This window comes from Anomaloglossus baeobatrachus, chromosome 2, assembly GCF_048569485.1.
Source record: "Anomaloglossus baeobatrachus isolate aAnoBae1 chromosome 2, aAnoBae1.hap1, whole genome shotgun sequence".
NCBI classification, from domain to species: domain Eukaryota; kingdom Metazoa; phylum Chordata; class Amphibia; order Anura; family Aromobatidae; genus Anomaloglossus; species Anomaloglossus baeobatrachus.
Window position 1 is genome coordinate 387,374,108 of NC_134354.1, and position 25,656 is coordinate 387,399,763.

A 25,656-nucleotide genomic window follows, 5' to 3' on the forward strand; every position below is an offset into this window, starting at 1 on the left:
AGCTCCCTGCTGGCTTGCTCTGTTAAGATACTTAAAGTCCAGTCAATTAGAAATCATTCATGCACCATTGAGCAATGTTTTCCCATACTGCTGGGAAACTCAGCCCTAGGAGCCTAAATATCCCAAATAAAATATATCCATTGTTTCGCAACTCCTCCGCTGCCTCCCACTTTCCAGGCTTGCCAAACACTGCACAACAATGTCAAGGGTACAAACAATGATGGAAGGGTAGTGGATTTTAAGAAATATATTGGTACAGCTTCTGCTATGCTCATGTGACACAACAGGTGAAATTAACCCTATCAGTGCCAGAACACAGCGTGCTCATACACATTGATGGGTAAAAGGTCAACCAAGCTTTAAAGGGCAGACACAGACAGTCCAACCCTCCAGATTTACACTACCCAGGACAATGAATTTATTGTTCCCAGATCAACACAATAGAAGGCTGCGTTCTATATTAGAATTATGGAAATTCATGCAATATGCAAAAAGCTGTTTTCCATTTCACATCCAAACATTTCAAGGATAATATTAGTAATCAGACGGCACATGTAATATGAATCACTACTTCTGTGAATGGCACCCTGTTATTTACAGAAATGAAAGATATCAATATCATAAATACACTGCTAAGTAAATGCCACCAGTCAGATAGTGCAAAGCGACCAATAATAGAAAATATGCTATTATTAATAATAATAATAATAATAATAATAATAATAATAATTCAGTAGTTATATTGGCAGTATATTAAATTGCAATTTTGCAATTAAAAATACTAAAAGGTATAATCCACTTGCAAGTGTAACTGCGCTTCTATTAGTGGAATATATATATATATATATATATATATATATATATATATATATATATATATATATATACATATCCTTAGTAGCGTAGAGAAGGTTATACAGATCACATGCTCCAAAGATATTGCAGTTAATACAAACACACAAATAAATGGCATCTTAGTGATACCCACTGGCAGAGCATAGACTATTTATACAATTGATGTAAATCCCCTGGAGTTAATATCCCAGCTCTATGGATGCTTTTTGTTAATATCTATGCCTTTGTCACTGATCACATGTATTCACACACCTGCTCACAGTCCAGTGAATGCATGACTTTCTGTCTTATCTAGAGGAAGGGAAGCTGACTTTGGGATGATTGGCAGTACCTACCTTGCTCTGCGGAGAGGTGCCAGGGCAGAGTGAGGCAGAGGAGGCAGGTGAGGGTGCTGCAGAGCCCCATGCTGTGTGGACTGTGGATGCCCAGAGATGCTGATACTGATGCTGCTCCTGCTGCTGTTTGTAGCTCCCAGTTTGGATTCAGGCTGCTCCATAATAGGAATGGGAAGGAGGATCAGAGCCTGGAGCCCAGACCAATAAGCGTGTAGACGGGGAGGGAGCCAACACGTGTTGGGTTCTCTATGAGAAAGGGGGGTGTTAAGGCTGCAGAGTGAGCAGAGAATGGAAATTTGGACATATTAGAGAAAAGATGTGATCAAGCACAGACTGAATGCAATGGGAGAACGTGCAGTGAGCGCTTTACTAGGAGCCCAATGGTGACACTATAATCACTATCAGGCTGCACTATATAATGAAAATGCTGCATAGGTGAGTATGTCTATGGCACAGCTCTGAATGTGCTTTGTGTTTACATAGGACTGCAGGAAATCTGTCATCCTAATTCAGTAAGGTATTATCATTTCCAGACAAAGCATTGCTAAGCTAAATGATCACTTCAGCCCTAACTGTGACAACAAATGGAAAGGATTTCAATAATGCGTGTTTTTTTTTATTTTTGCATGCACCTATGTCTGATTTCAGCCTATGCATCCAAGTAAATGATCAAAATGTGAAAACATCCGGAAGGAAAGATTTTGCTTTTCCAAACGTCTGGAGACGAGTATAATGCCGGATTGGGTGTTAAGTTCTTCTATTTTTGTCTTACGCTGCTATTTCTGTACAGAAAATAATTAGTAATCGTTATAAAGATGTAACACCGTAATGGAAATGCTTTTGGGAATCAATTGAAACATGAGAAAACACAGGAAGTAACAAAGCACGGCACTACAAACACATTCGGAGCGTAATTCACAGTTAATGCTCTGTTAGTAGACCCCCATTAATCCTCCTGCTGGGACTCTTCCCAAACTCAATGGAGAACCAACAGTTGTCAGTTGCCGGCGCTCCGTCATCTCCTCTTCACCTTGCTGCAGGGATTCCTATAGGTTCATTCCTAGGTAGTCTCTCTTCTCTCTGTTCTCTTTACGCTGTCCCTGTCGGGCAAGCTATCAGCAGATTTGGCATTCAGTACCACCTCTACGCTAACGACATCCAATTATATACTTCTTCTCATGACATCAATCACCCCTGCGCAAGTAAAAAATACTAGTAATTGTCTCTCTACTGTCTCTTACATCATCTCCTCTCTATCCAAAGCTAAATCTACCCAAAGCTGAACTTCTTGTGTTTCCTCCACCCATTACTAACATATTTCCATATCTTATGCTGCCATAACTCCAAGGAAGTATGTCTGTTGTCTTGAATTTATACACTGCTCAACACTGAAATTGCGACAAGAAGAAGGAAGAGATGTGGAATTATGGAAATTACAGGATCGATAGACATGTTAACGATATGCACATGATGCAAAAATGTAAACATTTTCAAAATAATAATATTCATATGTACATGCCTTGGTTTGCTATAAATGAGGTTATTAATGATTGTCTGAAGAATGTTCTGCACACTGAATGGATTTTAGTTGTATCGCAATCAAGATCCACTGCTGGCAGCTCTCTTTGCAGCTGCCAATCTGAGCAGTGGATTTAGATGATCTGCCCTGGCAGTGTTGTAAGGTGTTTCCGCACACCGTCATGATATTCAGGTTGAATGAGATACCATTAAGCCCACATAATGCCCCAATATTCATCATCAATTAAACCTAATACCTTTTTTTTTACATTTTTAAAATACTGCCACAGCCTGTAAAGTGCATCATAGGTGTTAAGGGGATTGAGACAACAGTTAGTAAAGCCTGTGATGCAGCGGCTGCCTCAGACACAGACATTTTCATACCTGATTGCACAGAGCTCTGCGTGGGCAGGGCAGACCTGGGTATCAGACAAGGGTGGACATAATATTGGTGCTACCATACAGGGACTCAAGAGATAAAGTGGCATCTTCCACCTCAAATTTAGTTGGAATTGGGCATTATACGAGAGCTATCGGACTGGAAATTGCTCATGTTATGTTCTTGCACAGTGGCCCTCTTCTGTCTGTGTCTGTCCTTGGTGTCAGATAAGCATTCAGATCAACATCTTACCAAATGTCCTCCCTGCTCCTTAATGTAACATTCTCTAAAAACCACTGATTTACAGCTGCAGAATAAAATAGAGGGAAGGGGACTTTCTGACTTCTTCAATGTGTGAAGCATAACAGTGGTTCCAGATGAGCTTAACTGGCAGCCTTCCATCACTCCTACAGTGTCCTGGGCTGTCACCCCCACACCAATGGGGATTTTTACCAGTGATTTGTTGTTGTGACCAATCAGACACAAAGAGCCGGCTCCATGCTGAGAATAACTAAAATCCACACCCCACTGAGATCCACTAAATACTCCTAATGGTTCTCGCTGGGCTTAAACTTCACCGAGCTGAACAAAATCTTGCCCACTCAACAATTTAATTGGCCAGTTGAAAATGGGTGCGGTTTTCGCAGCTGGTGGGCGGGGTTTCAGCCTCATTAACACAATCTTAATTTTTTTTTACCTCGGGTGAACACATTTACTAGGGATCCATTTAGAATCCAGAAGATCCAGCTCTTTTTGGTAATAAACATAAAAGAGAAAAATACTTTGTTAAAAAATAAATAAATAAACACCCGGTTTCTCCCATTTATTAACCCACAAAACACCCCTGCAGGTCCAACATAATCCACTAGAGGTCCAATAACAATCACAGCTGATACATCCTTGGGTTGCTGTGCGTGGTCACCTTAGAAAACGTCAGGGACACACAGAGCCACAGCTAAGAGCATTGATGTGACTGAGATCACCTGAGCTCACACGTGATGATTTTCATGTTACCCCAGCTGTGACCTCAGGTGACCTTACCAAAGATAAACTCATTGAACTCAGTGACCTTACCTCTGGGGAAGCCATTGAAGTCAATGCTAGATTACTGGATTAGGCTATGTAGGCAAGTTGAGTTTTTGGTTGCAGATATTTCTGCAACAAATCTGCATCTCTTGGCAGAAAAATGCTCAAAAACCGCATAAAAAATGCATTTGGTTTTGGTGCTTTTTCGATAGGAGATGCAGATTTGGGACAGAAATGTCTGCAACCAAACAATCAATGTGCACACATCTCCTAATCCACTAATCCGGCATTAAGGTCAATGACTTCACTTTAATGACTTCAGCTGTGACTTCAGGTGAACTGACCTCTGGTGAACTCATTGAACTCACTATCCTCACCACAAGTGAAGTCATTGAAATCAACACCGGATTACTGGATTAGGCAATGTGTTTACATTGAGTAATTGGTTGCAGACATTTCTGTACCAAATCTACACCTCCTGGCAGAAAAACCCAACAAAAACACAATGTGGTTTTGACTCATTTTCTGCTAGGAGATGCAGATTTGTTGCAGAAATTTATTGCAGACATATTTGCACCAAATCTGCATCTCCTCCTCACATAGGCTCCTATATACTTCATAAGCCTCGCATAACCTCATATATATTGTGAGGTAGCGACTTGTTATATAGTGCATGACAGATATGTATCACAGAGGTGAAGGTCTTCTGCGATTTAAACTTGGAATGTTTACTCTGGGACTTATAATTTCACAAGGGTTGCTAATGTTTGCTGGGTCACGTTAATAGCCAGTAGTGTTGGGAATGTGTATTGTATTTGCTGTATTGTAAAATGTATTTTAGAGTAATATTTGTAAGCTGTCCTGTGAGTTGTGTCACAGTCCTGCCAGCTACCACTAGATGGCACTGGACTCTCTAACTGCTAGGAGAGAGTTTTGGATAGAAGGTACAGTGGCAGGATTGCAAAGGTTAATGAGATAAGCTTTGCCCACAGTGTAAGGGATAAGGAGGTAGGACTTCCTGTTTTTTAGTTGTAAGTGTTAGGGATAGAGCAAAGCATGTAACAGAGCAGAACAAGCTGGTGACTGAGACAGGTTGTGGCAGAGTGGTTCTTGGATGCATTGACAGAAACTGGAGAACGGAGACTTCGTGGCAAGCAAGCAGACTGCAGTAATGCAGTACAGATAAGGGCTTTAGTCTTTGGACAGCTAACGTTACTGCCAGTGTTGGGGTCTTTGGATGCAAACCCAGTGTAGCCTATCCTTTCAGGAGAAGCAATATGCCTAGACTTGGAGTGGAGAATATGTATGATCCTAGTAGCCAGTGGGACTCTGTTTATAGCAGCCATGGGAAGAGCCGTATTGTACTGTGAAACAATGCCTGTGAAGAGTCTGTACCTCTTCTCTGCAGAAGAACGTTGGTGTATGAAAACTGTATACAGTAAAGTTAAAGTGTTTTACAGCAGCTCTGAGTGTGTTTCTGATTCCTCTGGACAAAAACCTGCAGCCTGTGAACTGATCCAGCAGCCCTCAGGTAAACACACTACACCGACTCCATCGCACACTCCAACCCCTGTCCGTGTAGTGCATCGGGTAGGTGCACGACTACAACCCCTGGCCTCAGCCATCACATGGACCGACCCTACACCTCCACCCATGTTTTGTCTCAGGTGTTATAATGAGACTGTTTGTCTGAGTACATGGGTTCCCTGTGTTTGAGAGCTGCAGATTTCCTGGAAGACACTAGAGGGTATAGTGGACCCTCTGTGTTTGGAAGTTGGGAGACTTTCTGGAAGATACTGGAGGGGAAAGATCAGCCAGGAAAGAGAGACTGTGCTGGGAAGAAGCACGCTTCCAAAGCTGTGGACTGACAGGACTCAGGGTGTGGAGCCACCATAGCTACTGAATGGTAACCTCAGTGAAGCTGGGATTATGTACTATCTGAAGTCAGTGAGTGACGGTTGCAATACCTTCACTGGGATACTTCAGCGGGGATGTATCAAAAAATTAGCAGGCATACCCATGGATGAAGTGAACTGTATGTTATCTTAATTTTTGTAAAGCTGAAAGAAGGCTCATGTTTTGTTTCTGGAAGACAGTTTATGTGGGCTAAATGCCCAGCTGGACTATTAGAAAACAGTAGAAAACATTCCTGTGTGTGTGCCTTAATCTAGCAACCAAGTGAGTGTCCCCCATTATATTCAGTGGGTGCAGCATCACATTTGTTGCTAGAGTGCAGGGAATGGTCCAGGAGGCACAAGTGTGGATTGCAACTGTGGCTTGCTGTGGATCAGCGATTCCATGAAGATTCAAGCAGCTTGCTGTGGATTGTCGGGTCCCTGACCATTTTTCTAGGTTTTTTGCTGTGGATCTGTGGGTTCACAATGATCTAGGCAGTTTGCAAGGATCGGTGGGTCCACGAAGTTCCAGCTAGAACAGTATCGCACCATAGGAGCTGAGCGACCATGAGTAGAGCAGTGCATGTTGATATAATAGAGGTCTAGCAGCAACCACAGAAATGGAATCAGCAACTGCAGGATCTGTCGCTGAGCTGTGACATGGAGGCAGTGGACCAGTTTGTACGTTGTCTTGTGAGGTCAGTGCTGATACGAAGTGCCCCGGGAGATTGTGGAGTACGGTGCGAACTGGGACCTGTAAATTCTGTGTGGAGGCCATGGAAAGTATACCAAAAAGATGTGGCTGCCCAGAATGGGGCAGAGTCCCAAAAAGGGATGGTTGCCCAGAAAAGGGCGGAGTCACAAAAAGGGATGATTGCCCAGAAGGGGGCAGAGTCCCAAAAAAGGGTGGTTGCCCGGAAGGAGGTGGAGACTCCAAAACAAGCGTCTGTGGTGCTATTGGACCATAGTCAGGGAAAGGTGTGCGTGCTATGCATACCCGACCTATAGTGTAGTCTATCCGGCCAACTAAAAGTCACAAGAGTTGTCTGTGGAGGTGAATGGAGAAAGGTTGACTGGACTTTTTCACTCGAGGCACTGGGTGACCCTCATGAGGCCCATACCCTATAAATTATTAATGTCTGAGTGAACTGAATTCATGGGGATACTACAGAATGTCTAGTGGCTAGAGGGATCTTTAAGATAGAAAATGGAAAAAGGACCTTTGACATTGGTGTAATGCCTTACTTACCCTCTTCAATTATAATAGCCAAGATTTGGGGTGTTTTTGGAACTTATTGTGGAAAGAGGGCAATCCTTCTGGTAGTATGGTATGTATTGAGGAGTTGATAACTCCTAAGATTGACTGTTGTGAGGTAGGGGTGACCGGAGAGAATTACGAGTTTACCCGACTTAGAGACCCGTCATCAGCTGAAGTGAGCAACAGTATGACTGATAATCATGTGGTAGCTCTAGGAAAGAAGGCCAACACAAAGTTAGGTGGCAACATGTTGGTCTATAGTATCAGGGAATGTGACAATAACTCCATTGTTAACTCTGACAGTGCAGTAGAAAGTGAGTGCAGCAAGGAAGGGTCAAGCAAAGAGGGAATATTCCACCCAGTCAACGAAAAAAAAAGGGCCGCAAAAAGGAGACACAGGTGGCAAACTTATAAAATCTAAGTAAGGGAGTCATGTCGCCAGTGGCAACCACTGATCAGTAAGAACATGTCAATGTGCTACAAGAGGGAAAGAACCAGACCAAGGAAGCGGTGCTGGTGTCTTTCATGAGGTTTGAATGTGAAACTGATGATGCATCAAGTGAGAGCACTCTAGAAAAATAAGTTCTTGAGAACGTTGGTGGAGCCAGCCCCTACGAAGGTCACAAAGAGCAGACCGGTGACTCATCTGGCTTTGAGGTGGCTGAAGAATTAGCACCAGAAGTCAAGGAGAAATCTAGAGTTGAATCTGCAGATACTGAAGGTGACACTGCAGAGACCCAAGAGAGCTCTGAAGATGACAATTCAGAGAGACAAGAGAAGACCAAAGGTGCAGAAGTGGAAAAAGTGAGGATTAAATCAGGAGACTCTTCAGGTGATGAAAGCTCAATGGGTCCTGAGGATGAAAGAGCAGAAATAACTCTGAAGGGACGAGGAGAGGATAGTCAAGTCACCCCTGGTGAATATCTAATAGAGATGGTCAGGTAGATAGTAAAAGACCATCTGAAGCAAGAAAAGTTGCTGAAACAGGTTGCTGAGAGCCAAGCTGGAAAAAGAGGTGTCTGAGTTCAGAGGTCGTCTAGCTGAGTGTCAGATAATAAATGAGGCAGCCTTGGAGAAGATGGGCAACAGGTGTCTATCTTGGTAAAATGGCTTGCAGAGAGTGAATTTTAGAGAGCTGGCTCTGAAAGATGAACAGGATAATTGGCTGGTAGCTGCCAAAAAGGAGGAGACTTCTCTTTTCAAGTGCATGGTAGATGTACCCAAAGACTTGAGCTAAGCGTGTGCCAGTGAGTTTGTGCATGAAGAATTTAGGAAGCCTGTTGGAGCATGTAGGATGTATTGGTCCCCTGAGGTTAAACAGTTAGTTATACTGTTCACAACTGAAGTCACAGTGAAGCAGGTGGCTATCTTGAGTGACTTAAGATGTGTTTGCATGAAGTGGATGATCCAGTTGAGGAATGAAGAGGGTGCTAGACAGCTGGAGCATACGAGGAAAACTCGAAGTCTTGTGAAAGATGTCGTCCAGGTACCTAGAGCTCTGGTGAGGAGAGTCATAGAAAGAAATGGACAAGTCATGCAGGAAACAGTGGATAAGTTGGAAGTGGCAGGTGTAAGAATTCCCGGTGATAACAAACACAAAATGTCTATAGAAGATGGCATGGTTCCGTTCTTCGTTGTGGGAATAGTGGAGAGTCTTAGAAATGTGTGTATTCTTTTTGAGTATCATGTGGCATAGAAAAGAGAAGTACAGCAGTTAAGGCTTGAAAGACTGTGAATTGATGAACAACTTCATCAAAATGAGAGAAAATGGCGGCTGCCTTAAAAAGGTACAGTGAAAAGAAGGAATTATGTTGATAAGCTAAAACTGAAAGAGGAGAAAAATGGAGTGACATGTCTCTATTGAGGAAAGAGGATAGAAGAAATTGCCATTAGAGAGACAACCAGAGATGTTCGAAAGAAAGTGGTTGTAATAGGTTTAGAGGTAGTAGATCCTCTGTTAGATCGATGCTGAGGGACACAGTCAAGAAACCCTATAGCTTATGTGAGAACCCAGAATTAATCTAGACAGTAGATACAGGGGCAAGTGAATCGTATTGCCGGACTAACCGCTGGGGGTGGTAGAAGTCTAACGAAGTGGTGACTCAAATTGATGAAGTGACTGAGTCTGACAGAGCATTGTTCATGACAATGTTGCAGTAGCTGAAGCTCAAAGTCAACAGAGAAGGTTCTCTCTTCTGATATGTCAAGGGGCCAGAGCCCACAACTTTGGGTAGAGGGAGAGGGTATGTGAGGCATTGACTGGCTATATAGTGAATGGCCAATATGTATCTTAGAGGTTTAATAGCTAGAAGTGTGGGCAAGTCTGGCTATTCACATACCTCCACCCATGTTTTGTCTCAGGTGATATAATGAGACTGTTTGTCTGAGCACATGGATTTTCATTTCTGTAAAGCTGAAGGAAGGCTCATGTTTTGTTTCTTGAAGACGGTTTATGTGTGCTAAATAAACTGGCTGGACTATGAAATAGAAACTGTTCCTGTGTGTTCCCCCCAATCTAGCAGCCAAGGGAGTGTCCCGCATACTATTCAGTGAGCGCAACCTCACAATACTTTATAAGCCACACATAGCTCCCTACATACATTATGAGCCCCCACATAGCCCTCTATATCCATTATGAGCCCCATATGGCCTCCTATATACATGAGCCTCACATAGGCTCCTATATACTTTATAGGCCTCACATAGCTTCCTATATACATTATGAGCCCCACATAACCTCCTATATACTTTATGAGCCCCACAGAGCCCAATATATACATGAGCCTTGCATAGCTTCCTATACACAGTTTGAGCCCATACACATATGGAAAAAAAAAACATACTCACCTTTTTCCCATTCCCCAGCACTGATCCTCTGCACAGCAGACTCACTGATGTGACATTATCGCGTCTGCTTTCTCACACACTGATTGGTAGAAGAAGGGGCCGGAGTCCCCTCCACCAATGCATTCACCTCTATCTACATCTTTAGAATGCAGATAGCGGGGACGTCAAGCTTCTGGCAGCAGCGGTGGCTGGACAGCAGAGGGCATAGTATGGCCCATGGTCCACTGTTTTCAGCCTCTCAGCTGTCTCGGTCCACGAGCCAGACTGGAACTGCCAGAGGGCCGGATGTGGTCCACGGGCTGCACTTTGCCCAACCTTGAGTTACTATATATTGGGTGAACTGCATATATAAACTGTGTATATAAACTATTGACATAAATATATTCTGCTTACAAACATATATTCCAGTAGAGAATTAAACAAATGTACATAAATGTCACCCCAGTTACTTGGGTCCTAGTCATTATTAGATGGTTTGTTTATTTAACTGGCACATATTTTCATACACAATGTTGTAGAGTTGGATCACTGTAGGTTCAGATCCCTGAATGTCTCTTTGTGATACATGGATCACTTGATGTTCCAATTTTATCTATATTTATATCAATAAAAATTGTTTTTCAAATTTTTCATAAAATAGGTTCTGTACCTTCATTGTGCTTTTTCTGCCTCCTTTTCCTCCTGTAATGATATATAAATGTATAATTGTACATGTAGTAAGTACAGAAAATCTCTAATTTTATAAATTTTAAAGGTGTTTTCAGGAATACTTTTTAATAAGCTCAGGTGTCAGTCACCTGCTCCAGCAACATCTCTCTGCTGCTACTCAATATTTATGTTCAGGCTATAGCGATCATGTCACAACAACTATAGGAAATCAATGACTCAATGATTGTCTGCATCGGTCACATGTACTGTACATATGACATCACTGCTGTATACTTTCAACAAAGACTGTAGTAGTGATAGTAGTGATGGAGTTTATTTTAACTAGCGCAAGTTGATGAGAATTGAAAAATTAATCCAGGAAAAGCCCTTTAAATTCTACACATTTTTTGAATATTGAATGATTCTATGAACTTACCACATACTTACTTATACATACATATAGGTGAAGTCATTGAAGTCAATGCTGGATTACTGGATTAGGCTTTGTCTGCACGTTAAATATTTTGCTGCAGATATTTCTTCATCAAATCTGCATCTCCTGGCAAAATTACTCATCAAAAACTTAATGGTATTTTGACACGTTTTTGATGTGTTTTTCTACCAGGAGATGCAGATTTGTTGCAGAAATATGTTTGAGACATTTATACACCAACTCTGCATCTCCTGGCTGAAAATCGTATCAAAAACTTGTCAAAACCCCATTGAGTTTTAGATGCATAATTCTGCCATGAGATGCAGATGTGATGAAGAAATGTAACCAAAAACTCAATGTATGGACATAGCCTAATCCGATAATCTGGCATTGATTTCAATGAGTTCACCTAAGGTGAGGTCACTGAGTTCAGTGAGTTCAACAGAGGTCAGTTCACCTGAGGTCACAGTTAGTACTGTGGGAACCTCCAGCTGTGACCTCAGTGATATCACTACTCACAGCTGTAGCTCAGTCAGTGTGTCCAGGATGCCTTAGTGATCGGTCTTAAGGCCCTGTCACACACAGAGATAAATCTGCGACAGAACTGTGGTTGCAGTGAAATTGTGGACAATCAGTGCAAGGTTTGTGGCTGTGTACAAATGGAACAATATGTCCATGATTTTACTGCAACCACAGATCTGCCAAAAATGTATCTCTGTGTGTGACGGGGCCTTAACACAGAACTTTTAATGTATACTGTCTAAAAAAGACCAAAATACAAAAAATGCAGTGTAATAAAGAATAATAAAATGGATAGATCTCACCAAACGTCTTTCCGAGGAGATCTCACACCACTTTATACACGGGCAAAAGAGGGCCGACTTGTAATAATAGGGGTAACAAAGTCAGTGTATGATAACTAGAGATGAGCCACCCCCCTAGAGTTCGAGTTCGGTTTGGTTCGTCGAACTCTCGAACCTCATAGGAAACAATAGGAGGCAATCACAAACACATAAAAACACCTGGAAAACACCCTCAAAGTTGTCCAAAAGGTGCCAAACAACTCCCAAGACAACACAAACACATGGGAAAGTGACAAGGACAAATACTCATGCGAAAACTAAACAGCTGGACGAGGAAAAAGAGGAGGAGACACAGATATAGGCATGGCATGCCCTTCTAAAATCATGTAAAAAACAGCAAGGGGACTCCAAGCAGACTCTCCCTTTTTTCCAAAACTTGGGCCCCACAGACACCCCTTCAGTGGCAGCACTTCTGCCCCAGTTGCAAACTGTATGTGTTGATTGGCATCAAGCACATTCAAAAATACGCCAGCCTTAACTGTCCCTAGGATGACACCGGGGTGGGTAGCAAAATCTTTGCTGAACCATGACTTGTTCATCTTGGATCCTTTATAAAAACAACGCAAGGGTTACTCCAAGCAGTCTCCCTTTTTTCCAAAAATTGGGCCCCACAGACACCCCTTTAGTGGCAGCACTTGTGCCCCAGTTGCAAACTGTATGTCTTGATTAGTGTCGCGGGCGGAGGAGGGGACGCTGCGCTTCTCCCACTGCTCGGGTCCGGCTACCGCGGCCGCCGCGGCCTGCTGCTGCTCGGTGGCTCGAGCGATGGGCCGGATCCCGGGGACTCTAGCGGCGCTCCTCGCCCGTGAGTGAAAGGGGTGTTTGGGTGTGGGGATTGCTTATTGTCCATGACGCCACCCACGGTTGTGGTGATTTGTTGACACCACCGCTGCTCTGTATGGGGATCCCGGGAGTGATGGTATGGAGCAGCTAGATGTTAGTCCTCCCCTCCGTGGGTAGGGGGTTGGTTGTCCCGGGGCCCAGTGATGTGGTGGGAGATGCAGGGCTTGGTGGGCGCAGGGACGCGGGGGCAGCGCTGTGCCTTACGGCACTGTGGTACTCACTCAGCCTGAGACGATGACACAGTTCTCGGTAAAACACACGGCTGGAAAGACGGTTCCCACGGACGGCTGCACTTGCTTTTCCCCAGTAGTTGACGGTGACGGTCCCTTTTCCTGCACCTAAGATGATGATGGTTGCGATGGGTTCCCACCGGTAACCCGCTCCCCGGCTTTGATATGGGCCGGAGGAGCCCTACTTTGCCCGCAGGCGCTGGCCCTGAGAAACTGGTGCCCTGGCGGTGGCGGTGTCTCTCTGTTACGGTTGGACTGTTGCCTTCAATCGGGACTTGGCTGTTGGGAGACAGTCGTCCCCTTCACTGACGGATTTGGCAAATTATGGCGACTCCTAGCCTTGCCGGGATCCGAAAGGCCCCTGCCACTGGTGCTGACTGCTCTTCGTATACTGCTCCAGACCGCCGGGCCACCACCCGTCCGCGGTCCTTCCAGCAACCTCCAATCAGTCACCCCTGCAGACAATCACCGCCATCTGCTGACCTTGCTGTCACAGTCCGGGGCACACACCCGGACCAACTTCAGGCTTTACAAACTGTCACTTTCCCTTTCCTCAACTTCTCTCCTTTGCTCCTCTACCACTTCCTTCCACTTCCTCCTCCTAAACTCAACTCTTACTGTTTACTCCTTCTACTTCAAACTTCCTAACTGATCTGCCTGGTTTTCCCGCCTCCAGAGCTGTGAACTCCTCGGTGGGCGGAGCCAACCGCCTGGCCCACCCCCTGGTGTGAACACCAGCCCCTGGAGGAAGGCAACAAGGATTTTTGGTTAGCCTTGGTGTTCCTAACTGCGGTGTAGGGTGTGGTTGTGTTATGACCTGTGACCCCTGGCTTGCCCAGGGCGTCACATTAGCATTAAGCACATTCCAAAATACGCCAGCCTTAACTGTCCCCAGAATGACACCGGGGTGGGTAGCAAAGTCTTTGCTGAACCATGACTTGTTCATCTTGGATCCTTTTTAAAAGCAACGCAAGGGTTACTCTAAGCAGAGTCTCCCTTTTTTCCAAAAATTGGGCCACACAGACACCCCTTTAGTGGCAGCACTTGTGCCCCAGTTGCAAACTGTATGTGTTGATTAGCATCAAGCAAATTCCAAAATACGCCAGCCTTAACTGTCCCCAGAATGACACCGGGGTGGGTAGCACAGTCTTTGCTGAACCATGACTTGTTCATCTTGGCTCATTTTTAAAAACACCGCAAGGGTTACTCCAAGCAGAGTCTCTTTTTTTCCAAAAATTGGGCTACAGACACCACTTCAGTGGCAGCACTTGTGCCCCAAATGCAAACTTGACAGGTACATTTGCATCAAGCACATTCCAAAATACGGCAGCCTTAGCTGTCGCCCGGATGACACCAGGGAAGGTCTAGAAAAGTCTTTGCTGATCCCAGATCTGTTCATCTTGGATCCTTTTTAAAAACAACGCAAGGGTTACTCCAAGCAGAGTCTCCCTTTTTTCCAAATATTGGGCCACACAGACACCCCTTTAGTGGCAGCACTTGTGCCCCAGTTGCAAACTTGACAGGTACATTTGCATCAAGCACATTCCAAATACACAAGCATTTACTCTCCCCAGGATGACACAGGGGTAGTAAAGTCCTTGCGGATCCATGACTTGTTCATTTTGATGAACGTTAGTCTGTCCACATCGTCACTGGACAGACGCGTGCGCTTATCTCTCAGCACACACCCAGCAGCACTGAAGACATATTCAGAGACAATGCTGGCAGCTGGACACGACAAGATCTCCAAGGCGTAAGTGGCGAGCTAAGGCCATTTTTCAAGATTTGATGCCCAAAATGAACAAGGCTCCAGTTGCAAAGTCATGGCATTGATATTCATTTGGAGATACTCCTGTATCATCCTCTGCAGCCGTTGACTATGTGTCAGACTTCTTGTCTCTGTTGGCCTTGCAAAGGATGGTCTAAAAAAATTATGAAACGATTCAATAAAATTGCTGTTACCAGCACCAAATACGGTGCTGCTGGTACGGTAAGACTGTTGATGACGAGACCGTCCCATGTTTGTCAAGTTACAACTGTGAGATTCACTCCGTGCACCACTGGTGTTTGGTGGAAAAGCCGAGCTAAGATTGAGTAACAGCTTCTGCTGATACTCCTGCCTACGTGTGTCCCTTTTTATGGTTGGAAATATTTCACAAAATTTGGACTTGTACCGGGAATCTAATAGTGTGGCAAACCAGTAGTCATCATCACTTCTAATTTTGACAATCCGAGGGTCATGTTGTAGGTAGTGCAGCAAGTAGGCGCTCATGTGTCTTGCGCATCCATGCAGACCAAGTCCTTGCGTGATTGTGGCATAGAGGTGCTAACCATTCTTTCTTTCTCTGACATCTCCCCCCAACCTTTTTCAACTTAAATGTGACCAAGGTCTCCCTCATCTGCTGAGTCTTCCATATCCATGGACAGTTCGTCCTCCATTTCTTCATGTTCTCCTGCACCTTCCTCAACATTTTGCCTGCTACCATGCGCCCTTGTTGCTCCCTGTCCCCCATGGACCCATGCCTGCCGCCTTGGTGATGATGAACGTCTGGACTTTGGTGATGTTGTTGTCCCTTGCGCATATGAATCCTCCTGTAGTTCCTTCCCTTCCTGTTGTCCCAGCCCCTGACTCCGGATAGTGTTTAGCGTGTGCTCCAGCATGTAAATGACTGGAATTGTCATGCTGATAATGGCATTGTCAGCGCTAAACATATTCGTCGCCATGTCGAAACTGTGCAGAACGGTGAATAGGTCCTTGATCTGAAACCACTCCATGAGAGTTATCTGCCCCACTTCTGCATCTCGTTGGCCCAGGCTATACGTCATGACGTATTGCACCAGTGCTCGGCGGTGCTGCCACAGTCGCTGTAACTTGTGGAGAGTCAAATTCCAGCGTGTCGGCACATCGCATTTCAGGCGATGAACCGGCAGGCCGAAAGACTTCTGGAGTGATGCAAGTCACTCAGCTGCGGCGGTTGAACGGCGGAAGTGAGCAGACAGTTTTCGTACCCTGTGCAGAAGGTCATCTAGGCCGAGGTAGTGTGTTAAAAATTGCTGGACAACAAGGTTCAACACGTGAGCCATACAAGGCATGTGTGTCACCTTGCCCAGGCGAAGGGCCGCACCCAGGTTTCCAGCATTGTCGCACACGGCCTTACCTGGCTGCAGGTTGAGTGGAGACAACCATTTATGAAACTCGGACAGCAAAGCTGCCCACAACTCAGCTGCTGTGTGACTCTTATTTCCAAGACATTTCAAGCTAAAGATGCCATTGCGCTCTGCTGCCAGCATAGTAAGGAAGTGTGTGTGATTCCTTGTGCGCAGTTACAACGCTGGTGGCCTGACCAGGCAGGCTTGGGGTGGAGGTGGAGGACCCAGAGGAGGTTGAGGAGGCAGAAGCATTGGAGGAACATATACATACAGAGGATTGACACACAAGTCGTGGGGACGGCAAGACTTGTTCAGCAAACCCTTCTCCATCTATCACCATAGTTACCCAGTGCCCAGTCAGAGACATGTAATGCCCCTGTCCATGCTTACTGGTCCAAGTATCGGTGGTGAAATGCACCCGTTTACACACAGAGTTTCTCAAGGAAGCGGTGATGTTGTGTGCGACATGCTGGTGTAGCGCAGGCACACCTTTATTGGAGAAGTAGTGGCGACTGGGCATCTGGTACTGGGACACTGCGACGGACATAAGGTCTCGAAAATCCTCTGTGTCCACCAGGCGGAAAGGCAGCATTTCGGTAGCCAAGAGCTTACAGAGGGATAAAGTCAACCTCTTAGCTTTGTCATGGGTCAGAGGAAATGGCCTTTTATTTGTCCACATCTGAGGGACAGAGATCTGGCTGCTGTGTGTAGATGGTGCTGAGTAGGGTGTCCCTGGAAAAATGCAGGTTTGTGAGGAAAGTGTAGGCGTAGACATGATGTCGCTTTCATCCAATGTTGGTGCTATCGGTGTCTGAAAGAGCTATACACACGGACTTGTTTCCCCTTCCAAACCAACTGATGACCTAACAAGCAAACTGCCTGTTGCGGTTACAGTGGTGGAAGGTGTGCGTGGAAAACCAGGTGTGACAGCTGTCCCCCCAGTAATAGAAGATGAAGAGCGCGCGGATGCACTGGAAGGGGCAGGCTGTGGTTGGCCCGCTACGCTAGGCTGCATTGCAGCACAGTGAGCTTCCCACTGGGAATTATGCTTGGTATTCATGTGACGATTCATGGAAGAAATTGTCAAACTGGTGAGCTTTTTGCCTCTACTTATAGATTCCCAACAAATTTTACAGATCACATGATTTGGGAGATCCTTTTCAAGGTCAAAAAAGGACCAGGCTAGGTAAGGCTTAGAGGACATGCGACCTGCAGAGACACCCCGACTTGTGCTCAGAGGCAGAGTGGTGGCTGAGGATGCAGTTGTAGACATGCTACCAGTAATCCGACTCTGTCCATGAAAGCGCAAGGTAACTTCGTTGTCAGTTGCATCCTCCTCCACCGCCTCTGTTGACCTCCTCCAGTGCCTGACTGTTGGTTGACAGTAAGTGGGATCTAGAACTTCATCATCTAGCATTGTGTATGCACTTACCTTGCCCTCAGACCTAGCCTCTTCCTGCCCTGACCGAATATTTAAGTTGTCATCCCAATCTGGTATCTGCGTCTCATCGTCATCAGTATGTTCCTCATTGTCTCCTCCAACAGATGTTACAGTTTGGGAATGAGGGTCTACATTATGCTCAGAAACTTGGTCATCAGGGCCTGAATCTGAGTCACAAAGGTTCTGGGCATCACTGCAGACCATTTCCTGGTCTGTACTCACTGTAGCTTGGGAGCAGACCTCTGATTCCCAGGCTATAGCGTGACACCATACTGTGCAGGGCGGGTGGAGACTTGATAGCTGGGAGAAGGCAAATGTAATTGGGATGACAACTCAGAGGACTGTTTTTTTATGTGGTAGTTGAGGTGGAGGAGAGGGCACTTGTTGGAGCACTTGAGATCCATCAAGCATGTTCTTTTTTTGTGCATCATCTACCTTTCTTACAGTTGTTCGGATCCGTAAAAAAGGGAGCACATCGGATTGTCCACGGAAAGTAGTAGACATCTTACTTTTGCTGGAAGATGGCTTATCTTCAGCAGATGTTAATGTAGCTAATGTAGCTAGGTTTAATGCAGCGGTGCCGGCAAATGCTTGGCACCAGTGGGACACAAAATTAGTATAGCAGCCTCTGTTTGGATGCCACTTATGTCCAGCACTGTTTGCTATAAAAATAGCGTAGCAAAATGTGCATCAGGGTTTAATGCAGAGGTGCCGGCAAATGCTTGGCACCAGTGGGACACAAAATTAGTATAGCAGCCACTGTTTGGATGTCACTTATATTCAGCATTGTTTGCTATAAAAATAGCGTAGCAAAATGTGCATCAGGGTTTTATGCAGAGGTGCTGGAAAATGCTTGGCACCGGTGGGACACAAAATTAGTAGAGCAGCCACTGTTTGGATACCACTTATATTCAGCACTGTTTGCTATAAAAATAGCGTAGTAAAATGTGCATCAGGGTTTGATGCAGAGGTGCTGGCAAATGCTTGGCACTAGTGGGACACAAAATTAGTAGAGCAGCCACTTTTTGGATGCCACTTATGTCCAGCACTGCTTGCTGTAAAAATAGCGTAGCAAAATGTGCAGCAGAGTTTAATGCAGAGGTGCTGCCAAATGCTTGGCACCGGTGGGACACAAAATTAGTATAGCAGACACTTTTTGGATGCCACTTATGTCCAGCACTGCTTGCTATAAAAATAGCGTAGCAAAATATGCATGAGGGTTTAATGCAGAGGTGCTGGAAAATGCTTGGCACCAGTGGGACACAAAATTAGTATAGCAGCCACTGTTTGGATGCCATTTATATTGAGCACTGTTTGCATAAAAATAGCGTAGCAAAATATGCATGAGGTTTAATGCAGAGGTGCTGGCAAATGCTTGACATCAGTGGGACACAAAATTGGTATAGCAGCCACTGTTTGGATGCCACTTATATTCAGCCCTGTTTGCTATAAAAATAGCGTAGCAAAATGCTCATGAGGGTTTAATGCAGAGGTGCTGGAAAATGCTTGGCACCGGTGGGACACAAAATTAGTAGAGCAGCCACTTTTTGGATGCCACTTATGTCCAGCACTGTTTGCTATAAAAATAGCGTAGCAAAATGTGCATGAGGGTTTAATGCAGAGGTGCTGGCAAATGCTTGGCACCGGTGGGACACAAAATTAGTAGAGCAGCCACTTTTTGGATGCCACTTATGTCCAGCACTGTTTGCTATAAAAATAATGTAGCAAAATGTGCATGAGGGTTTAATGCAGAGGTGCTGGCAAATGCTTGGCACCAGTGGGACACAAAATTAGTAGAGCAGCCACTTTTATGATGCCACTTATGTCCAGCACTGTTTGCTATAAAAGTAGCGTAGCAAAATAAATGCAGAGGTGCTGGCAAATGCTTGGCACTAGTGGGACACAAATTTAGTAGAGCAGCCACTTTTTGGATGCCACTTATGTCCAGCACTGTTTGCTATAAAAATAATGTAGCAAAATGTGCATGAGGGTTTAATGCAGAGGTGCTGGCAAATGCTTGGCACCAGTGGGACACAAAATTAGTAGAGCAGCCACTTTTATGATGCCACTTATGTCCAGCACTGTTTGCTATAAAAATACTGTGGCAAAAGTGGGCAGGTGGGTAGAGGGGCCGGGTTCTCTGGGTCAGTGGACATGAAAGGAAGTCTCACTTTCTATCCCTCCTAATGGTGAAATGCAGCAAGGAATTACCTGAGCTTAGATACACAGTCGCTGTTATCTGAAGCTGTATACAGCGTTTCCACAGACCTGACTGTTACCTATGGCTCTGAGCCTGAGAAAATGAGCCCTGAAAAGGACCGAAATAAACTTCTGTCCCTAATCTGTAGAGCGCTGTGTGTATAGCGTACACAGCCGGAGCGGCGCCAGCAGCTGCGTGAGCAGTGACTGTCACCTACACGCAGAAAGCAGATAATGGCGCCATGAGAGAAAATGCCCGTATTTATAATGCAAGGACATGTGACATGGACAGCCTATGACACATGCCCTTGCTTGTCTGGCAAAAAAGACCACTTAGTTGTGTGTGTGTCTGGGATTGGCTGACATGCTGGCCCGCCCCACTGCACGCGCGCTTAGGGAAAAAAAAAAAGGCGAAATCCATTATCCCAGCAGCACTGATCTAAACGCGCCGCCCCCGCACATTATACGCTGAAATTAGATAATAGTGTGAATCACAGAGTGACTCACACTATTACAGTGAAAAGCCAGCTAGTAACTGGCTAGGCTTTTTGCTGATCGAACCGTTCTTGAACGTAACTCGAGCTATTGAGCTTTTAGCATAAAGCTCGCGTTCGCGTTCGATCTCGAGGCCCCCCAAAATCACTCGAACATGAAATTGGTGAACCTCGAACCTGGAACATTGCTCAACTCTAATGATAACCCCCATCGTGCCCATGCATAAACGTCCGCCCTAACAAGGGCAGTAACCAAGTCAAGCAAGCTGCCCCAGTAATAATTAGCCCCTCACAACGCGTTTCCCTCTCCAAACTAACAGAGAGTTCATTAGGGGAGAATTGGGACGTATAGCCTGCAATGGCAGGTATATACATACACACAGCACACTTCCAGTCTATTTGTTCACACAGCTCAATTTTAGCATGTGTGCTAATGGCCCGTGCGACCACTTAGAATAAATTGCATCACAAATTGTAAAATTCATGTTCTACTAGATTCATTTTTAAAATTAAAAACTTGAAGCAAAGCATTTTTTAATGGAAAAATATGGTAATCTTCCTTTTACTCAGCCAATGTTAAAAAAAATCAATGAATCACTTGGGGGTTAAAAAGGCTCTCTACATCCCTAAATAATTTCCTTGACGGGTTTAGTTTCCAAAATGGGTTCACTGGTGGGGAATTTCCATTATTTAGGCACCTCGGGGCTCTGCAAACAAGACATGACATCATCTATCTATGCCAGCCAATCTTGCATTCAAAACTCAAATGGTGCGCCTGCCCTTTTGAGCCCTGCGATGCACCCAATCAGTAGTTTTTCATCACATATATGGTATTGCTGTACTCAGGAGAAGGTTCAGAATAAAAAAAAATCATTTTCTTCTTTTACCCTTGCCAACATAAAAAAATATAAAATAAAAACAACATTTTTGTGGGAAAGTTTTGTGATTTGTTATTTTTACAGCTCAACATTATAAAATTCTATTAAGCACCTGCAGGTACAAGGTGTTCACTAAACATCTGGATAAATTCCTTAAAGGGTGTAGTTTCTAAAATGGTGGCACTTGTGGGGGTTTTCCACGGTTTAGTCACACTAGTGCCTCTGCAAATGCGACATGGCTTCCCCTATGTTTTGCAGCCAATAGTACATTCCAAAAGTCAAATGGCATTGTTTACCTTCTGAGCATTGCCACGTGTGCAAACAATAGTTTTGTACCACATATGGGGCATTGCTGCACTAAAGAGAAATTACACAAAAAATTATTTGATCCATTTTCTCCTGTTACCCTTGCGAAAATGCTAAATTGGGGTCTAAAGCAACATTTTTGAGGGGAAAAAGTACATTTTTCAGGTTTTCTTTTCACATTACTTTAATTTCTGGGAAGCACCTAAAGGGTTAATAAATTGAATTTGATTTTTGAGCCCTTTCATGTAGCCAGTTTTTTAACCCCTTAACGACCTTTGACGGATCTTTACGTCATGGAGCGTTTGCTGCTAAGCCCCGCCCCCCGCCGCGGGCAGGATGCGGCGATTGGCACACCATATCAGCCGTTTTCAACAGCTGACATGTGTGCTTGCATGTTACGAGTGGAATCGCATTCCACCCGTAACATTAACCTCTTAACATCTCGCTGCCAAAGTCTGGCAGCGAGATGTATATACGCGCGGTCACGATTTTTACTTACCATCGCCCCCACCGGAAGTCACGTGAGTGATCACGTGACTTTCGGTGGTTGCCATGGTAGCACAGGGTCATGTGATGATGCCTGCAGCTATGACGAGTCACTTTCGTTTTCACTCGGCCCGGGGCCAGTGAAGCAGGAAGTGACCGTATCTGCTGTTTACAGCTGTATAGCTGTGATCAGCAGATAGGGAAGAGCGATTGGATAGCTGATCGCTATAGCCCCCTAGGGGGACTAGTAAAATAAAAAAAAGTGAAAAAAAAGTTATAAAAAATAAGAGGTAGAGGTAGAGCGTTCCAGAGTATGGGGGATGCACGGGAGAAATCTTGTACGCGATTGTGGGAAGAGGAGATAAGGGAGGAGCAGAGAAGGAGATCTTGTGAGGATCTGAGGTTGCGTGCAGGTAGGTACCGGGAGACTAGGTCACAGATAGAAGCGGCAGCGAAACGCGTCGAGGTGCAGGGGGGTGTGCATTGTGAGGGTCTCCCCAGAAACCGTTTGGTAAGATATCGTTTCCAGCAACATTGTTTGCTGGTTTTATCCAGGATCCCTGCTGGCACTATTTTGTCATGGAAAATTTTGGGCATCTACCACTATCTAAGAGGGTCTGATCGGTGCATTACTATGTCAGGGGCTGTATTATGCTTATAATTGCATCCCCTGACGTAGGATCAAAACTGAACTTTCTTTCTATGCAATATTGCTCCTTATACTGTCAGATTGCTGTATATATATGGCTAACCTCACCTGTAATTGTAATGTGAATTGATGAGGAAATTATGCAATAATCGACATTGTATGCCCTATATGTCATGGGATCTTTTTGATAATCTGTTGATCTGTCCTTTTGGCTATTGTATCCTATGGATTTTTTCTTACATGATCATGGTTCTGGGTTGAACCCCCCAGGTGCGCCCCCCTGTTTTTAACATGTATCCACCAACACTACTGTGTGCTCTGTGCTTCTTTTGCTACTATCCCCTGTATTAACTTTGTATATCCATGAATAAATTTGCACCTTATTATAAAATGAAATATGTCTTGTAATATTAATTCAGATAGAGGTGCAATAATTATATAACATGAAGGTCTTTTTGCTGTTCTTGTGGTCTTTTTCTGGTGACCGTTCATATATATGGATGTTGACATTATGGACCTAATTATTCAATTGGTTTTGTTTTGACTAGGTCACAGATGTAGGGAGGAGACAGGTTGTGCATGGCTTTGTATGTCATGGTTAGTGTTTTGAACTGGAGTCGTTGGGTGATGGGAAGCCAGTGAAGGGATTGGCAGAGTGGCGAGGCTGGGGAGTAGCGAGGGGAGAGGTGGATTAAGCGGGCCGCAGAGTTTAGGATAGATTGGAGGGGTGCAAGAGTGTTGGAAGGGAGGCCAGAGAACAGGAGGTTGCAGTAGTCGAGGCGGGGGATGATGAGGGCATGCACTAATGTTTTTGCTGATTCTTGGTTAAGGAAAGCACGGATCCGGGCGATCTTTTTGAGTTGTAATCGGCATGAGGTGAAGAGGGCTTGGATGTGTGGCTTGAAGCCTCTATGGTCTTGGCCACTGTGCGGCAACTCAGTTTCAGGGTTTTGGTAATTTTCTTATAGCCTAGGCTATCTTTATTTAAAGCAACAATTTTTTTTCAGATCCTCAGAGAATTCTGTACCATGAAGTACCATGTTAAATTTCCATTGATCAGTATGAAAAAGTGTGTGAGCAATAACACTAAATTCATTAAATTCCTGCTTCCCATTCACACCTTGTAACACTAATGAGTCACATGACACTGGGTTAGGGGGTATACGTGTGTCGCCTAGGGTTATGGGGTACTCAGTCCTGAGCGGTGTATAACTGAGGAATGTCACTTTGGTAGCCGTTACCCGGTCCAATGCCCTGGGTGCTTTTTAAAAGGGGGATATTTACAGGGGATTTGAATAATGTTCACATGTGATGCCACTTGCGGTTTGCGGCTATGTGGATGGAGCCGCCGCTGCACAGTTTTCACTACTGGGACTGGTGTTAGTGGCAGCTGGGATATCAGGCCCTTTGCAAGCAGGGCCAGGCCCCAGAGGATAGGTGATGCAGATGGGTGTTGAAAGAAGGTAGGCCAGACAAGGGGTTTCAGTGTAACTTGTTCTTTTACTCACTGCAAGCTGGTAACTGGTCACCCGAGGCTGGCTGGTCTTAACCGCATGTCCCTGTAGTCCCAGTGCCGGTTTAGTGACCTAGTGGCTTCTTTCCCCTGCACCCGTCTTTGGTTGGTGGGTCCCTGTGGCGTAGAGCGGCTGGGGTCCCCTCCTGGTTGTCTTTTTCAGCAGTCCGTATGACGGTAGTGTGAACCCTGTGGGGTTGGAGCCTCTGGTCCTGTCCTCGGTTCTCCCTTTGCTACTGAGTCCTGAACTTCAAGGTCAGTGAGGTCCTTGATGGTACCCTCACTGTGCAGATTTTATCAGGTCTGCCTGGAGCTTTTGCCTGACCTAGGATTCTGTATCCCCTTGGTGCGTAGATCCAGGAGCACTCCACTGTACTACACTGGCAACTAACCGGCTGGGCCCTCAGGTCATTGTTTACTCCTGTCAGTCCGTCTGCTCACTTGCACTGTCACTGTCTCACTGTCTCTCTGCTGTCTGACTGTCCACTGTCTGCCCTTCCCACCTAGTGGACTGGAATTGCTCCACATCTAGGTGGCCATCCATTGGTCCAACCCTAGCCTGGTACCAGTCTATGGGGGATGTTGGGGAAAAACAGGGTTTATCTGGAGTGTTTGGTGTGTTACCGGCACTGGTATTCTGGGTCCCTAGGGGGTAGGCCCTGCCTCCTGGTGAGGATGCAGCACCTTGTAGCTCCCCGTTGGCTTCAGGGGCGCTACATTCCTCCTTGGTTAATTCCTGCACGTCCACGGGCTGCAAGTGATACAGGTTACACTTTTTATTTTTGCCTTACTGAAAACATCAACAGTCTTCCCGCACAGAGGAGGTTCAGACTTTAACGTTGCTTAAACTGGAATACCCCTTCCCTGCATCCACCACCCAAAGGTCCTGGTCCCAAGACTCTCTAAGGAGGCAGGTCACTGGTTTCACTGGTGACCAGGTCTCGGCCGCCTCTAACGTAGACCTTTCCTACACCCGGCCTCTCCTAGTGGCGGTGTCCTCTAGGGTCCAATGGTGGTACTCAGGTGATGCACAACTGGTGCAACTATTTACTTTTTAAAGTTTTTGGCTGCTGCCAGTCTTGCAGCCTGAGTCCATTATTATATCAAACTGGTAAATGCAACATTTTAAACTTTTTCTTCTAGTGTCCATTTTTCAAAACATTCAAAAATAATCAGGTTATATCAACATTTACATTTTTATATTTAATTTTATGTACATTGTACAGTTCTATAAACCATTACTTTCTGAACCTGAGCGGAGGTTGACCTAGGTTTCTACGGTTAGACCTATGTAACCCTAGTGTGTCAACTTGTCTTTGTAGTGCTCTGGTATCTGGTGTCTGTCACACTCTAGTGTCTCTAAGTGAGCTAAGTGGTTGTCTGTCACTTCTCAATCTTCTGGTTTGATTG

At 45.0% G+C, this 25,656-nt stretch overlaps 1 protein-coding gene and 1 long non-coding RNA gene across 2 annotated transcripts in view; one reads left to right on the plus strand and one right to left on the minus strand.

Moving 5' to 3' along the window:
- Positions 1-1,342, minus strand: part of EPHA10 (EPH receptor A10) — a 1,151,424-nt gene extending 1,150,082 nt beyond the window's left edge. The window contains exon 1 of the mRNA XM_075336054.1: positions 1,191-1,342. Within this exon, the coding sequence (XP_075192169.1) occupies positions 1,191-1,260 (70 nt within the window). The 5' untranslated portion in view covers positions 1,261-1,342. The remainder of the gene's footprint in view (positions 1-1,190) is intronic.
- Positions 1,343-1,500: 158 nt separating this feature from the next.
- Positions 1,501-25,656, plus strand: part of LOC142290148 (uncharacterized) — a 50,165-nt gene continuing 26,009 nt past the window's right edge. Inside the window, exon 1 of the long non-coding RNA XR_012750221.1 lies at positions 1,501-1,625. This is a non-coding gene — a long non-coding RNA (uncharacterized LOC142290148). The remainder of the gene's footprint in view (positions 1,626-25,656) is intronic.